The sequence below is a fragment of the Paramacrobiotus metropolitanus genome, unplaced genomic scaffold, assembly GCF_019649055.1.
Source record: "Paramacrobiotus metropolitanus isolate TYO unplaced genomic scaffold, Prichtersi_v1.0 Parri_scaffold0000069, whole genome shotgun sequence".
Lineage (NCBI taxonomy): Eukaryota > Metazoa > Tardigrada > Eutardigrada > Parachela > Macrobiotidae > Paramacrobiotus > Paramacrobiotus metropolitanus.
This window is the reverse complement of record NW_026570289.1, coordinates 663,477-678,862: the sequence shown is the minus strand read 5'-3', so window position 1 is coordinate 678,862 and position 15,386 is coordinate 663,477. Positions and strand designations below refer to the sequence as shown.

Sequence of the window (15,386 nt, the reverse complement as noted above, 5' to 3'; positions counted from 1 at the left end):
TTGGCTCTGCGAAAAGAAAATTCCATTGAAATTTATAATACTTGCTAAAATCTTTGACTCCTTTAAAACAATTATGTATCTACTTCGCGCCTTGCGCGAAGAGGGCTCCGCGCCTTGCTCTTTGCTGTAGTTCAACATCGAGGTCATTCCATCAGTGTTGTCAAGATAATCAAAAATGTCAAGAAAAATTTACTTCCATTCGAAGTACTTGAGTGGACTCCGCGAAATTTGAATCTAGATTTAAGTAGAGCCTTTTCTCGCTGTGGTTTTAAAGTTTTCAAACCACATTGACACAAAAAGAATTATAAAATCATCACCGACCGTTAGATCCTCGTATGTGACCGACAAAAATGTCCCCAGGGACATTTTTGCCGTGTCCCCTCTGCCGCCATCTCCAAAACGGTAACCCTTTTGTCAGAGTGGTGACATGGAGGACTACAACGAAAAGCTGATTTTCAGGTCAGTCGGTGACTTTTGAAAACTGGTACCAGCGTTACCTCAGCTTTATCAGTCTCACAAATTGAGGGACATCAGTCGCCGAAAGGACATAAATGCCGGGATGGACTTTGTTACGAGTACATTACATAAGTACTATACGTACACTATATCTATAATTACTATCTCCTTATATGTACTGTATCCTTTTATGTACTTCTGTTACACTTACTTTAGTTCCACCTACAATGTTCTATTTATACAGTTTCTTACCAGCAGCTCGGTATAAAACCGGCTTGCTACTGTATCTTTCTTTAGCTTTACATCAGGCTCAACTAGCTAATAACATCTGGCTTATTTCTATCAATAAAGCTACTTTACATCCGCGTATTCCACCTTAGAAAAAGCACGTAACAACTTGGTGGCTCCAGGTTTTGTTGGTTATTTTGCCTAACTAACACGAGTGCCCATGACCTTTATTTTTCCACCTATATTAATTAATTCATTTTATGCCCCTGACCTTTCCTAAAGTTCTATACTGTGAAGAGCTGTTATTTCGTTTATCAGTGTATCCCTATGACCTTTATTTCACCGATGAGTTTATCGATACCAGGGAGGAGAAAGGATCACATATTGCGTAAATCCGGCATTCTTTGTATAATTTCAGCGTATGCTTGTGCTGTATGCCGCCACCCAGGATGATTCTAATATACTGCGTGCAACCGTGTCCTTGGTAAATATCGCAAGGGTTTTTAATGCTGGGAAATTCTGTCTAACAAAAAATCTCTTTAAAAAAAAAAATATTAGCAGCATTATTATGTTCTTCACCTTTGTTCAAAAAGAAATTACTGCTGCCTAAATATGGCAAATCATTATTCGCTATCTTTCCTTTACTTTCTTTGCGTTATCTGCAGCACTAAAATAATTTATTCGAACCTCGTTACATCGTCCGTAAATCACATTTTGTATTACGGAATTCTGTGCACCGTGTTTATCTTATTTTATTAACATCTGCAATTTTTCGATAATTAATTAAACCGTTGTGCAGCTACTATAATTCATTCGATTTATTCCTAATTTCTGTTAATGCGCAACATCAATATTCCGCAAGGAGGAAGAGGCAGCATGAGAAGCGAGTAAACACTCGTAAATACCATATCTACCGTCTTTAATTGGAATTTACGAGACCAAATTAATTAACATTATTATTATCGCTTCGAATATGATTATCGATCGTCGAGTTCTTTGATATCGTTTTCCTTACGTTCTTTCCAAGTACTGTTGAAGTGATCTGTATTTCTTCCATTTCTTATTATCTGTTTTTGTCAGCACAGCATGCATAATTTACTTTAAATTTTATTACAGTAATAGTACAGCATTGTCTCTGTACTTAAGAGGCAGATATGCCGCATACGTTTTTCTATACGAAAAATTATTTATAAATATTTTCCTTATGTCTTTAGCAATTGCTATCCCAAGCAGCTATCGGTCTCCTATACCGCACTGCAGTTTATTTACTTATTATTGTCAATAAAAATATTTCTTACCGGTACCGAGCCAACCGCATATTGCATTTGAAACGTTCCTCTATAAATTCTGCGCATCAGTACGACGTCTTTTAAAATTTACTATACTATACTGGCCAAAGCGGTGCTGACTGATTGAAGTTTGTAATCCGTCGACGAAGATGAATATTAAAAACAGATCGCTCGCGCAGTCCAAGTGAAGCAGTATCCACTATACGTGAAGGCTGTCAGTCTGTTACTATCTTGCTCTTTATTCCCTTGCGCTCTCTGCTCTTATATGCCGCCGCATCACATCATCTCTGAATTCAGTTTATTTGAGGCCGTCCCTTTATGCTCAGCGCAGTGCGTGGGACCACTGTGCCTGTGTATATGCCTCCTGTAATACTGATCGAAACGCTTCCTTATATGGTAACCGGCATCCTCATTCTCTGAAGCTGTAACGTGCGTTAGAGTCGTACGAAGTTAAGCGATCCTCCTTCTGAAAACATTCTGAAAAAATTTCTCTCTTTCCTTTAAAATCAGATTTGATATATATTTATCTGGCCAATCCACAAATTTTGAGAGATTTTAAAGCAATTGCCAACAGTGCACCGTCAGTCAAAGTTGCATTCACTAGTGCACCCTTATACGCGTAAATTATAGCACAATTTCCTGATGCTGCTAGTATTTAAATCTTTTCAAGTCAACAAGTTTGAGCTCGTTTACTTTTTCCGTTTTGATTTTAGCGCGCATGACAGCACAGTACTGTTATAACCTTTTCAATTTAACATACGAAAGTTTAAATTCGCTCGGTAAATATACCGATAAAATAATATCTGTTTTCATTTTTTCGGTTTATTTTCTAACATGCCGCCAGTTAATTTGGATAGCCCGCCTTTGATCTACTGCACTGCTAATTACGAATATATTCATCTAAATCTGTGCATCGAAAGCCGAGACATAACAATTTGTCACGATATCGACACTCTGAACGTCGAACAGTTCAATACCATTTTTAATTGTTGCGAATGTGGTTTTACCAACGCGTCTCGAATGACGACTTATCAGCATGTGTTCATTCACCACGTATTAACGTTAATACTGCCAGCACGACTGGTTCGCCCAATCGCCGCACGTTATTCCCCTGAGGCGATCCAAAGAGCAAATGAAAATTTCGCCCGAACTTATCAAGAAAACCAGGATGGAACCTGAACAGTGAGAAACCATGAAACAGAAGCCAAAATTGGACCACCCGTTATACCGGATCAGAACTCTTGCCCTAACCGAAGTCCGCCTACAACGCAATGGACTCCCACGTATTCAGCATTAATTTTTACCTTTCTTTTTATTCTTGATCTTTTATTACTAATTAAAATCGAGGACGATTTTGTTTTAAGGAGGGAATGTTACGAGTACATTACATAAGTACTATACGTACACTATATCTATAATTACTATCTCCTTATATGTACTGTATCCTTTTATGTACTTCTGTTACACTTACTTTAGTTCCACCTACAATGTTCTATTTATACAGTTTCTTACCAGCAGCTCGGTATAAAACCGGCTTGCTACTGTATCTTTCTTTAGCTTTACATCAGGCTCAACTAGCTAATAACATCTGGCTTATTTCTATCAATAAAGCTACTTTACATCCGCGTATTCCACCTTAGAAAAAGCACGTAACAACTTTATTGCAAAAAAAAATTACAAGTGTCCGGAATGGGGGACATTATTGCCGGTCACACTCGTATCGCATTGTATTTTAATTCTCCTTTCTCGCTAACCCAAGCTCTTACCGAGCATGGTATAAAGGCACGAACCCACAAGAAATATTTTTTAAGCATATTGCTAGCAAAATGACTCGTCGCCTTCGCCCTTCTTGCGAGAATTTGCGCGAGGCTGCCATTAAACGTTATATGTAAGTAGTTTTACTACGTGTAAAACAGTTCGATATTACTGATGTACTTCTAGCTAGCCCTATTTGTAGCACCAAGGATTGTGTATAGCAAAGTACAGCAAATCATGCTTTTATTTTGAAGGGACTTTTACTTTATTTAGAACTATTCGACAGTGGTAACTACACCAATCCCACGGAAAAAAAAGCAAGGGACATATACAACCAGTGCATCAACCAAAAGCATGGTATTCAAAGCCCTGCACTTGAAAGTTAAAGCACTCATTGGTTTACATTTAATTCGAGCAAAAGCCCTTAAATAATGCAAAAACGCGTTTTCTGTGTCGACTATTATCTGTTTCTGTCAACAGAGCGACCATTCGACGACCGTACTCTCCTTAGCGCTGTTGACGACTTGTTAGGAGGATGGTCGTTATTAAAAGAATATCCCAACGTGTCCACGTTTCGTCTGGACGAAGCTCTCGTCCGCCTGCAACAGAACGACATTGGGACCTTTAGCGATCTTTACGTGAATACAAACGAATTTTCTAGCAACGAAAATATCGTGTTCTTTAACATGCCTGGTCGCCTTTGGGTCCACTGGGGACTGGAGGCAGTGGTCACCACTCCACGCAATGCAACTGCGCAGTTGATAAGCAAGTGGGCGCCGATCGTGCATCGATTGCTGAAAAAAGCCAATACAAGTGTCCAGTGGTCTGCGGTTGAAAAGCGATTGGAGAAAGCCCTCGAATTAGATGTTATGCTGGCGACGGTAGGATCTCTATTCCAAAACTGCTTTTTCATCCGCCGTTTGTCTGGGACCTATTGTTAACGACGTAGTCTGATTGCTGTTCCTGATTCCCTTTTGCAGTAACATTTCAAAAATATATTTATTAATTGTTTTCCTATTTTTTCGTACATTTGTTTGTTTTCTTCATTGAATTTCTCGTCTGATTTCAATTTTTTACAACTTTTTATTTTCTTTCGGTTTTCTTTATTATTTCAGCTGACATTCTGCTTTTTTCGGTTATCTTATTCTTTCGTTTCATCAGCTTTCACTGGTTGCTTGTTTGCTTTATTTTCTAAAAGTTTTAGAATTTTTGATTATTTAGATGCCAACAGATCCTGTGGACTTTCTGAGGGGCTCTACGTTTGGTGATCTTAGTAGACGGCCATACCGTTCGCGATTTATTACAAGCTTTTTAACTCTTTTCAACGCCATGCTGGAAGCATCTTCGGTGAAATTTCGAGCCACATCCGCAACGCAGTTCGCAATCCCGATTTTACAGTATCTCCTCAAACTGGATCGAACGATGGCGCAGCTGGAACGGGACGGGGATGCGGGACTGGTGACAATTGCTGATTGGTTGTGGTGGATCGCCGTCTATCACTATCACCTTATATATCGAGGGACGGGCACCTGCGCGGGACTTGTTAAGGCAGCCATGCCTTTGGCTGTCTCGGGAATGTTTTTCAGAACATACATACCGTCTGAAGCCATCCAAAAGGTCAACCGCGAATCGATTTTATTACGAAATTAAATTTCTCAGGTTATGATTTCTGTGAAATGTGGCATCCTAGCTAAAAGCCAGAAAGCCGAATTAATTAACGCTATTTGCGTGCAACAGGCAGAAGTGCTTACATCCGAAATTGCCTCCGCGGTTCGCGACGCCGTCCTCCTTAAAACGGCCTGGATGGACCGGGCAACGCAAGAAGCCGCCATGGATAAGCTAAATCATACGCTGCGGAACGTAGGTTATCCCCAAGGGTTCATGGACAACTGGAAACTCCTCGATGACCTCTACACAAAGGCAAGTTATTCTTGACGCATTGCCAAGCCTTAAAAAAAGGTTTCTAATGTCAGAATATTGCAAAACAGTAAGCTAAGGTCACCTCGGTATTCGTGTTGTTACAAGGCCATCTCAAAACGGAGTCACGGCTGTACATGAGAAGTATTTCGCGCTATGGCTCAAGCTTGCCTCTGTTACTTTTCCCACATACTCTGTACTGCCCTGACTGGGCATTATATTGGCTTGGACGGCGACATAATTATGAGCCGAATATAAAAAGGTATAATTACCAATTTACTATGAAATTTACCAGTGCGACTGCTAACCAAAACATCTTGGCGGTCGAAAAAGCTTTGAGTGGTGGAGTATTGCATGCTAAAAAAGTACTGTATCCCCTTAGTATGATCTTTGTTTAGATATGAGCTTCAAAAGCAGTAATAATGTCACGCTATCGCTATAGTTTTCGATGCTGTACAGAGGCGTACAAAAGCTTGTCATCGTCCGCTAAAATTGCATTTACCAACGCTGCGATGTAGAGTAGCAGGCTGGCGGTAATCATGAGGGCTGAAGAAATTGTGCCATGCCCAAGGGCCAAGACGGCGTGTGGCACCGATAGTCTCAAAAGCAAAGGAACAAAATCGTACTCTATTGGCTAAGTATTCATATGTACTTCCGGCGCTTTCCTTCTTCTGTTTTCTTGGCTGCGTATCAGGCCTTGGTAGTGCTACTGATGACGGCAACAGTGTCCACGCATGTTACTTCCCAAGCCAATCGTCGTCGTATATCTGTGTACTCCATCGCCGGTCATCTACGTCATTGGTCCCTTGCGGTTCGAGCACCACAGGCGTAATAGCGCTGACCAGGCTTCTCCGAATCACCTCGTTCGATGAGGAATCCGTGTAAAGCGTCCTCTTTTCGCATAAAAGTCCATGGAGGACAGATTCGTCCCAGGGGATACGACTTTCATACACACAATTTTCCCATCCACAGATCAGTACACTGTAACACATATCAATTTTTCCCCAAACAAATTTCTGTAGACAGATGTAGTGGCTGACCGGGTAAAACGGGATCGTCTCTTAGATCCGACTCAAAGCTGGCTGGTTTGACTTAATCAAAGTGGCTAGTGGCTGACTGCGCTGAAATGCATTGAAACAAATCCTATCATATCTGCAGGTTCAAGTGAAAACCTCGTTCTACGACACACTGCGAACAATCGATCAAAGCAACAGTTGGATAAACCTGCAAAAACTCTCCCGCACCAACGTTCGTAGTGATCCTTTTCGATCGGCCGATCTGACCACGGTATCCGCCAGGTTGTACTCGGACAGCAATTACATTGGTATCTGGCCACCTTGTAAATTTGTAACATTGCTTTTAATAAAGTAATTTTTTCTGCGGTTGTTCCTGGTCGATTTGTGGAAGGCTTATGTACCGAATTTGTCATTAACGAATTTTGCTGACACTATTTATTTTGTTTTTTGAAGAAAGTATTTTTACGTTTTTCTCTATGTACATAGTATGTGCATATCGCTCATTTGCTTTAGATTTTTTTGCTTTCTGATTTTCCATTTATTATTAATCAATGCTGCTTTGTGCGTCGAAAGTTATTTCGTGAGCACCTAACAGAGATCGCTGGCCGGGTTTGCAGTTATTCCGCAAGCCGCATTACAGCCACCCATGTTCTACGCAAGCAACTTGGACATTTTTAACTACGCACGTTTGGGTTTTGTAATTGGCCACGAATTTACCCATGTTTTAGATAGGCAAGTATGGATTTCTCTAGAGAAAAATATGTATTCTAAATACATAATTACGCATGTCTTGTTCAGGGAAAGAATACGGGAAAGACGGCAAACTGTTTAACTGGTGGACGAATGCAACACACAACAATTACAACGCTCGAAAGTTCACATTGGTAGATTTCTACAACAATATCAGCAGGAAGAACGACAGCGTCGATAGCCGAGAAACTCTCATCGAGAACACTGCCGACAATGGCGGATACCGCGCTGCTTACTTGGTTTTCATTTTTAGTATTTTCATCAGTAGTGTATGGTACGCAAAGGATGATTTTTCTGCAGGCATTCCATAATTTTATGCAACACACGGGATACCGCATCAAACTGCCGGGCTTAGAAGCATTAAACGAGGAGCAACTGTTCTGGTTAATAGGAGCTCAGGTGACATTTGTTAATGCTTAGAATCGGGCACAGCTAGAGAGGGAGTTGTTTCTAGACATGGTGCATCCGTCATCAAGAATTTGCCGACGCAACGCACGCACCGTTCCGATTCCGTGTGATGGGACCGTACATGAATAGCGCGGATTTTAGTGCGTCTTACAACTGTCCCCTTGGATCCCCGATGAACCCACGGGATAAGGCGTGGTAGATAAGGTTTTATCTTTGGAAATGGTTTCAATTTTAGTAAAAAAATTCTTGTTAGTGTGCTAAGGTGACAAGTGATAAAATCAGAAAATCATTTAAACCGGAAAATGCTGCTAATCATGTAGAAACCATTGCAGGTACATACCAACAATAGATCTTATTAGCTCAGAATTCACGGTAACTGAACTGCGATTTGGTTACAGTATCGAAATTAGCAATAACAAGCGCGTTTACCACTCACTACAGTATTCATTAACTCTGTTTAATAAATATAGAATTGATAACCATTAAAGGTTCTTTTTTTCAGAAGTTCCTTGATCCGAAATGGTTGTGAAACATCTTGCCAAATACGAAGTGCAAGCAAGCATGTGCACTTCAGTGGTATACTACATACAAGCCTAGCGACAATTGAAAATGTAAAGGTAGAGGTGGACGATATCAGCGCGACGGTGGCGCTTGAATGATGGCCACTACACTAAGTTTACCGCAATGTGTAAGGGCGCACCGCAGTGAAATTAGCCCTTACTGCAACGATCGTTTTCTAACTTAACTTCCACCACACAGTTCTTAATAAAATATCTGGCGTACACCAAGGCACCAGCCAGCCAACTGCGTGTTACTCGTGAGTCGTATTGCATATCGCTCACAGTACGGATTCAAGCGTAACCCGTAAATTTGTAATGTTCGTTGCTTGCTTTGAATGCAATGAGAATACGGCGTTCAATTCTCGCTCTCCCTGTAGTGTTTGCGGTATTCTTGCTCTCCCTGTAGTGTGTTATACGTAAAGAACGTACTTAATAGATTGCCTTGCAGCAGGATACTCTAGCGATACTCGTACAATAAAATACATATGATATTGAAAAAAGCGACACTAAGCGTAAAACAATACTAAAGCCATGGTAATCAATTAGCTATTGCCTAAATATAGGTACTAAATAGACTTGGAAAAGCGGTACGCTGCTGTAATTTTGCGGAACAGTACTCCGCGGTACTGTAATTTTATTAGTAGAATGTGGTTCTTGGAAATTAAATCACTCTCTTTGGCACAGCTTTGCCGAATGGTTCCTGTGAATAAGTTCTCAGTTACGGACTTCACTCCGGAAAAAAACTACTGAGAAAACTGGCCATAATAAGCCAAATACTGGTTTTTAACATTTTTGGTATAGACATGTTACCAGGAAATGATCGATATTAACACATCCGGCTTGCCGGCACTTCTACTTTCTATTCCTGATCGAATTTAACTCGTGCGATTGCTTCCAGGCAAATGTTTGGCGCACAGTCGCGCTCCGAGTAGTGATGTACGGCAATACATATATGACACGTAGTTTCTATAAGCAGTATGAAGGTACAGCAACAAAGCGGAGGAGTTTTCGTTGTGCTGGTGTTTTCGAACAACGATCTGCAGCTCGCGCTACTTCATACCGATAACCCCGCTGTATTTATGTACTGTTGCAGTATTACAACGCAAGCAACGCAAAAATGCTTTTTTTCATTCTTTGGCCGTTCATCTGTGCTTTTCTGGCTGTACCAAAGAAATCCGTGGCTTCCATAAACGGTAAGTACAATTATTGCAACAATTAACAAGAAGTAAGTTTGTGCTTCAGACTGCAACAAGTTCATATTACAGTTACTGTCCTTTTAAATATGTGCTACTCAGTAAGTTTCTGGTTGTTACAACGTCCTAATGATAACCCCATTTTAAGTAGACCCAAAATTCAAACCCGAACGCCCATGTTTTCAGCGTGGAGCTTTAGTTGCAGTTAAACCGCTAAGGGACGCAGCACAGCCTGTCTACTTTCCGATTGATGCTTCTGTATCCATAACGGCTGTAGGTGGTCGGCCGGAAATTGTGATGGAGACAGTAGACGAGTCAGTCATATTTCTGGAGGCAAAGCAAGTGTGATATAACGTTCTCAGATTCAATTTTTACTACCTTTATCAATAAAAAGTGAGCTTTCTTTAAATATGAAAAATTATGTATTATCGAAATATCAATAAAATTATTCATCATAAAATTAGCCATAAGAGCTTGTAGTACCACTATACTTTGCACAATTTTCGGCAATCTGAGTGTTTGGAAATTGGTAATCACTATAGTGAGTGGACGATTGTTGGTGCTTAGTAAAATTTTGCTGAATACTTTGCAGTGCAACTTCTAAAGATGATTCAGTTGTTAACGGAGATGTTTCAGCCGGGAAACGCGTTAACGTCCGAGCTTTGGTTGGAGGTGCGCATAACGTAGTGTCGTGTTGTTTCGTTACGATTATATTGTACTTGTGGCTACAGGTACACACTATTTAATCCACGCGAAGCTGTCACAGAACAGACAGAATATCGTGCGTTCCTATGAAACAATGACCTGTAAGTTTGTTTCATCTCTCACTGCAGTTAAAATTGAAGATTACCCGTCTGGTAAAACGATAAGTTTTCCAGAACCCAAAATAACTATTTTGATAGATCCTTTTCCTCCGGTTGATATTTCTACCAGCGAAAACATGACAACCACGGAGAGCATCATGTTGGGATGGTCCACACCATTTAACACTCGCATTCAAGGCTACCAGATTCTGTATCAAGGCTACGATGTCGGTGGCATCCCGGCTCCACTGGATCTGAAAATGATCAACGTTTCCAACGCGGTCGCTACGAGCTTCAATGTGACAGGATTAGAACCAAGCAAAACGTATTCATTCCGAATGAGAAGTTTTGTGGAAAATGTTTCAAGTGTGGAGACTCCAGCTTCCTTGTACTGCACCCGTAAGAATATGTCGATTAGCCGGCCGTACTGCATTTTTCAAAGTGAATATAAACAAACAAAAATCACGCATTGATAACTATTAGGTTAAAACTGCATTTCCGAAATGTTCGTTTGACAAGGCACGTTAACGGGGTTCAGCACCCCGCAATTGCTTCTTTACAGTAGAGTATTGTGTTGGTGCATTGGGAACCTGGTAACACGTCAGTTCCCCGGCCTTCGATTCGGTTGACCCACAGACAGATCATTTGGCGGTCGCATAACGCATCTCAGCATGCAGTTAACCGGTGTTGTTGCAGGCCCACTCCAACCCAGCTTCACGGTGGAACCTTTGCCGGGCAAGCTAATGTTGCAACTTCAGAGACCGTCTAATAGCACAAAATATTTCCGGGTGAAGCTTCTGAACCTGGATGTCAAAGATCATCCAGTGCGCGAAATCATCATTCTCAGTGACTCAATGGTTGTCAACCGTTCCATTGACATTGAGTATGAGGGAGCGACGTACGAAGTTCGTGTGGCTGCCGTTGCTTGCGACCTCTTCAGCGAGGAAGTGTCGCAGATTGTCCATTCGCGTAAGTTTATAGTAACTGCCTTCTTGTTGATAGGGAGACAACACAACAGTAGACCCTGTAAGGACTTGCCACTTGATTCCCCTCTGGCCTTTCTTTGCTCGGGCAGTGAGGCCTACTGAGGCCGTACTCGTATGGTCGTTTAATTGAAACACTATGATAAGTGAATGAGCGATGGTCGTTTAAGTGAAAGTGGGCCGGGCACACTTTCACTTAAACGACCATATGGGTTGGAAACTACGGCGCCATTGACCTGATTTCGAAAAGGGTGGAACAACACTGTCAGTTAGTACTACTTGTTTGATAACTACACTGTACAAGCCGTCCGGATGATGAGCACGATAGAGAACAGCGAAAAATGTAAATTCATGGATTACGCCAAACAAGATACTACGCAACACCACGCCAAACTGTTCAACCACGTAACATGCCTTTGGCTGGCTGGTGGCCTGGTGCACGCCATATATTTCAATGCAAATAATCGTAGTTGCCTGGCGGAAGGTGGCCAGAAAACGGTCGGTGCAGTAAGGGACAATCTAACTGCGGAGCGCATTTACGCATTGTGGCAAACGTAGTGTAGTGGCCATCGTGCTAAGCGCTAACATCGCCCTTAATACATATGCGTTAGCTGTACCTTTACGTGCTCATTATCCGGACGGGCTTGTACTTCAGCATATTTTGCTCACTTTAAATACGAGTACTCTGAAGTATACGTTTTCATACATATACTAGAAATGTGGTTCAGGTGTTAAAATGCCCTCTGAAACAAAGTTACAGGAACGAAATTTCGAAGTTAGTTAGTTAGTTAGTTTTAAATTTCGAAGCATATTTTGCGTATTTCATATATACAATTCCATAAAAACAAGAATATACCACAACGCACAACAGGGGCTTAACCGGGTGCAACGCATAGAGCCTTATCTCCACATATACAATTTTCAGCAATTTACAATTTCCAAGAATTTCGATTTGTGCTGATAATTATAGTGCAGCAAAGTCGAGTCAATAAGGAAGTCGTGCGGTCTACAGATATTCATTTCGCGCGCTGCTGGAGGCGATGCCGGTGAAAATATTAAATAATTATATAAAAATACTCAAGTAAAGTGGGCGAATTATGCTCATTAAGAACTGAACTAAAACAATGTATATACAGCATATGTGAAGTACGGTAAAGTTACAATAATCCCCACGATATGACGCTATCGATGACTTAATTCAGTTCTGAATTTTTTTCGTAATCAGAAAATGTAGACCATCGAGTGATAACTCGGTCTTCACAAATGTGGAATATAGGTGTACTCAAAGAGGAAACGCACAATCCTGAAGCTTGTCGCCAGTACATCCGTCCTACTCCTTCCCGTTTCTCAGAGTAGACTGCCGCTGCATTACGGAAGAATCAAATGAAGATTTAAGAACCTAATTAAACTAAGGAAAAAACTAAGAAATTAAGAAAAACTAAGAAACTATTAAAAACTAAGAAGTCGAAGAAAACCTGCGCACTGGCGATAGCCTATAGTTACAGTGTGATGCATTCTTTGGGAATCCACCGCATCTTCCACATTCGTCAGGAGTGAGTTTGTAGTTTCTACCTCAAAAAATTAACGTCCAGCACAACGTTCGTACTCGGCATTAAATACTATGTCTAAAAAAGCGTATTATTAAAAATGTTTAAAAAAGCGTATTATCAATACCGTAATAAGTACGTTATACAGACAGCGAAACCACTTTACTAGCCTTTTATACGATTTGAACTCAACACTTTTGTTACGAACTATAGAAGTCATGTGAGAATTCACCGTGGTACATGATTTCCTAATTGGCTTTTTCCCGTAGTGCCACCAGCTGTAACGTTTTACTGGCCTCCCGTCGGATGTACCCCAACCTCCATCAGATTTGTTGTTAGCGACGACTGGAAATTCAAACGTGGCCTTTTCACACGATTCGTATTCGCGACGCAAGGAATTCCACCCAAATATATTTTGCCGAAAGATTATGACAGGCGTGTTGTGGAGTTAACTGGTCTCATTCCTGGGACAATTCATGAAATCCTCGGATGGACGGAACAAGGGGATGTGCAGAGTGAAAAGCGGTCTATGACAGTGCAGTTAAAGCCAAACAATGTTGTCGTGCTTCATGTTACCAATACCACCAGCAACGGTATTAATTTTTCTTGGGAGCCCCGCGTCGGGTTGCTCGAAGACTATTCGTTTGGTCACAACCAACCGTTTGGCAAAGAAGTACAAGCGCATCCAGGCTCTTGCTTTCCGGTGCGGCATACTAAATAAACGTACTGCAGTGGTTGGTACCCAATATATTCCACGTTTGATAAAATGTTGTGAAACCCTGAAAGTTCGTGACATCCAGAGCTAGAATACTGCAGTTCTAAACATATTTCGATTAGTTTTATATACCAAAATCACGGATACCGGCATCATTTTTGCTGTTTCGAGATATAACCTTTGTCGCCAGTAGTGTGGGCATCGAGCACCGTGTTTGGTAGCAGACCAGCATGATCCAGGCTGGAGAGTGTCAATAAAGTACTGCAGTCATTATATCATATAGCAGTCGTTTTAAATCGACGAACTATCGCCTAGGTGACGGTATGGCATTCTGTTGTTAGCGCTAAATTTTTCCTCGAACCAATCGTTGTCGTTTCTCCAAGACAGCTGATATACTCCATCCGGCCGCCGGTCGTCCACGTTGTTTGTCCCTCGCGGTTCCGGTACCACTGGCGTATTAGCGCTGACCGGGCTTCCTCGAATAACTTTGTTCGTTGACGATTGTCGTATGAAGTATCTTGTCCTCTTTTAGCTTAAAAGTCCATGGTAGCCACATTTACCCCCGGGCAAAGGTCAGTCGTACGTATACAGTTCTATCCTGTACACAGATCAGTAAACAGATCAACTTTTCCTTAAACAAGCTGCTGTAGGCTGTAGATGACCGTAGTGACTGAACGGGTAAAACGGCTTTTACGTATTTTATCCGACTCAAAAATCAGTAGATTCGACCTGATCAACTAGCTAGTGACTGACAGCACTGCATTTGAAACGAATGCTATAATATCTGCAGGTTCAAGTGAATATCTCTTTCTACGACAAACTGTGCACTATCGATCAACGCAGCAGATGGATAAACCTGCAAAAACTCTCCCACGCCAACGCTCGTAGTTATCCTTCTTGTTCGGCTGATCTGACCGAGCGGACCCTGGTATCCGTCAGGTTGTACTCGGACAGCAATTATACTGGTAACTGGCAAGCTTGTAAAGTTTTAAAGTTGTAAACGTTGTAAACTTGTAAAGTTTTAAACGTTGTTTTTGATAAATTCATTCTTCTTCGTTACGGTGCGTCAAGGATGCGGCTTCTGGTCTGGGAACTGTTGGTTGTTCAAAACAGCTAGAAGATTTGTTTTTTTTGTTCTAGCTATCGGATATTTGAGTTTTAGGTTTGAAAGGCGTTTGCTTGTATCATGATACTTATTAAATTTAAAGTGAAAAAAATTTATTCTTTCAGCGGTTGTTCATGTTTTTCAATTGAAATTTCCTCGTTGGGCTTTTTAGGGAAGTTTTTTAGAGTTTATACTTTGAAATTAGTGAGCGAAGTTTTTAATAAGCATGCTATTGATTTCTAGTAATTTTATTTGTCACGAAATTTTAACACCAGGTGATCGCGGCAAGTCTCGATTGCTATCCGGCAAGACAGTAAAACAGAAACATTATACTGGAATTAGTGGAATGTGATATGGTACTAGTTTCAAGTGGCTGATTGCATATTTTCCCAAATTTCGCTTATGCTTTCCCGTTTAGCGGGGTGGCAAATTGAAACATGTGCCTATTTCAAGTGCCATTTTATTACCAAAGACTTTGCGTGTGGCCAAAAGATACAATATACATATAAATAATTGTTTTATCGACAACAGCCAGTACTTCTATACATAATGACATGCCTGCGCTGGTTTACACTAATAAAAATGATCGAATTTAAACATTAAAAAAGCATCCAAAATCGTTATAGCCACTCGTGGCCTTCGAACGTGCAGGAAGTGTACC

At 41.0% G+C, this 15,386-nt stretch overlaps 2 protein-coding genes across 3 annotated transcripts; both read left to right on the top strand.

Moving 5' to 3' along the window:
- Positions 1-4,159: 4,159 nt before the first annotated feature.
- Positions 4,160-5,781, top strand: LOC129594565 (neprilysin-2-like). The gene is made up of 3 exons (XM_055491297.1): positions 4,160-4,609; positions 4,950-5,345; positions 5,466-5,781. The coding sequence occupies exons 1-3, from the start codon at positions 4,160-4,162 to the stop codon at positions 5,661-5,663; spliced, it is 1,044 nt and encodes a 347-aa protein (XP_055347272.1). The 3' UTR covers positions 5,664-5,781.
- Positions 5,782-9,363: 3,582 nt separating this feature from the next.
- Positions 9,364-13,855, top strand: LOC129594587 (tyrosine-protein phosphatase 10D-like). Of its 2 annotated transcripts, none has more exons than XM_055491326.1 (7): positions 9,364-9,572; positions 9,778-9,910; positions 10,165-10,244; positions 10,304-10,378; positions 10,475-10,774; positions 11,072-11,344; positions 13,175-13,855. In XM_055491326.1, the coding sequence occupies exons 1-7, from the start codon at positions 9,497-9,499 to the stop codon at positions 13,624-13,626; spliced, it is 1,389 nt and encodes a 462-aa protein (XP_055347301.1). In that variant the 5' UTR covers positions 9,364-9,496; the 3' UTR covers positions 13,627-13,855. The 2 variants fall into 2 exon arrangements, with proteins under 2 accessions (XP_055347301.1, XP_055347300.1); XM_055491325.1 differs by having other exon boundaries at positions 9,772-9,910.
- Positions 13,856-15,386: the final 1,531 nt, after the last annotated feature.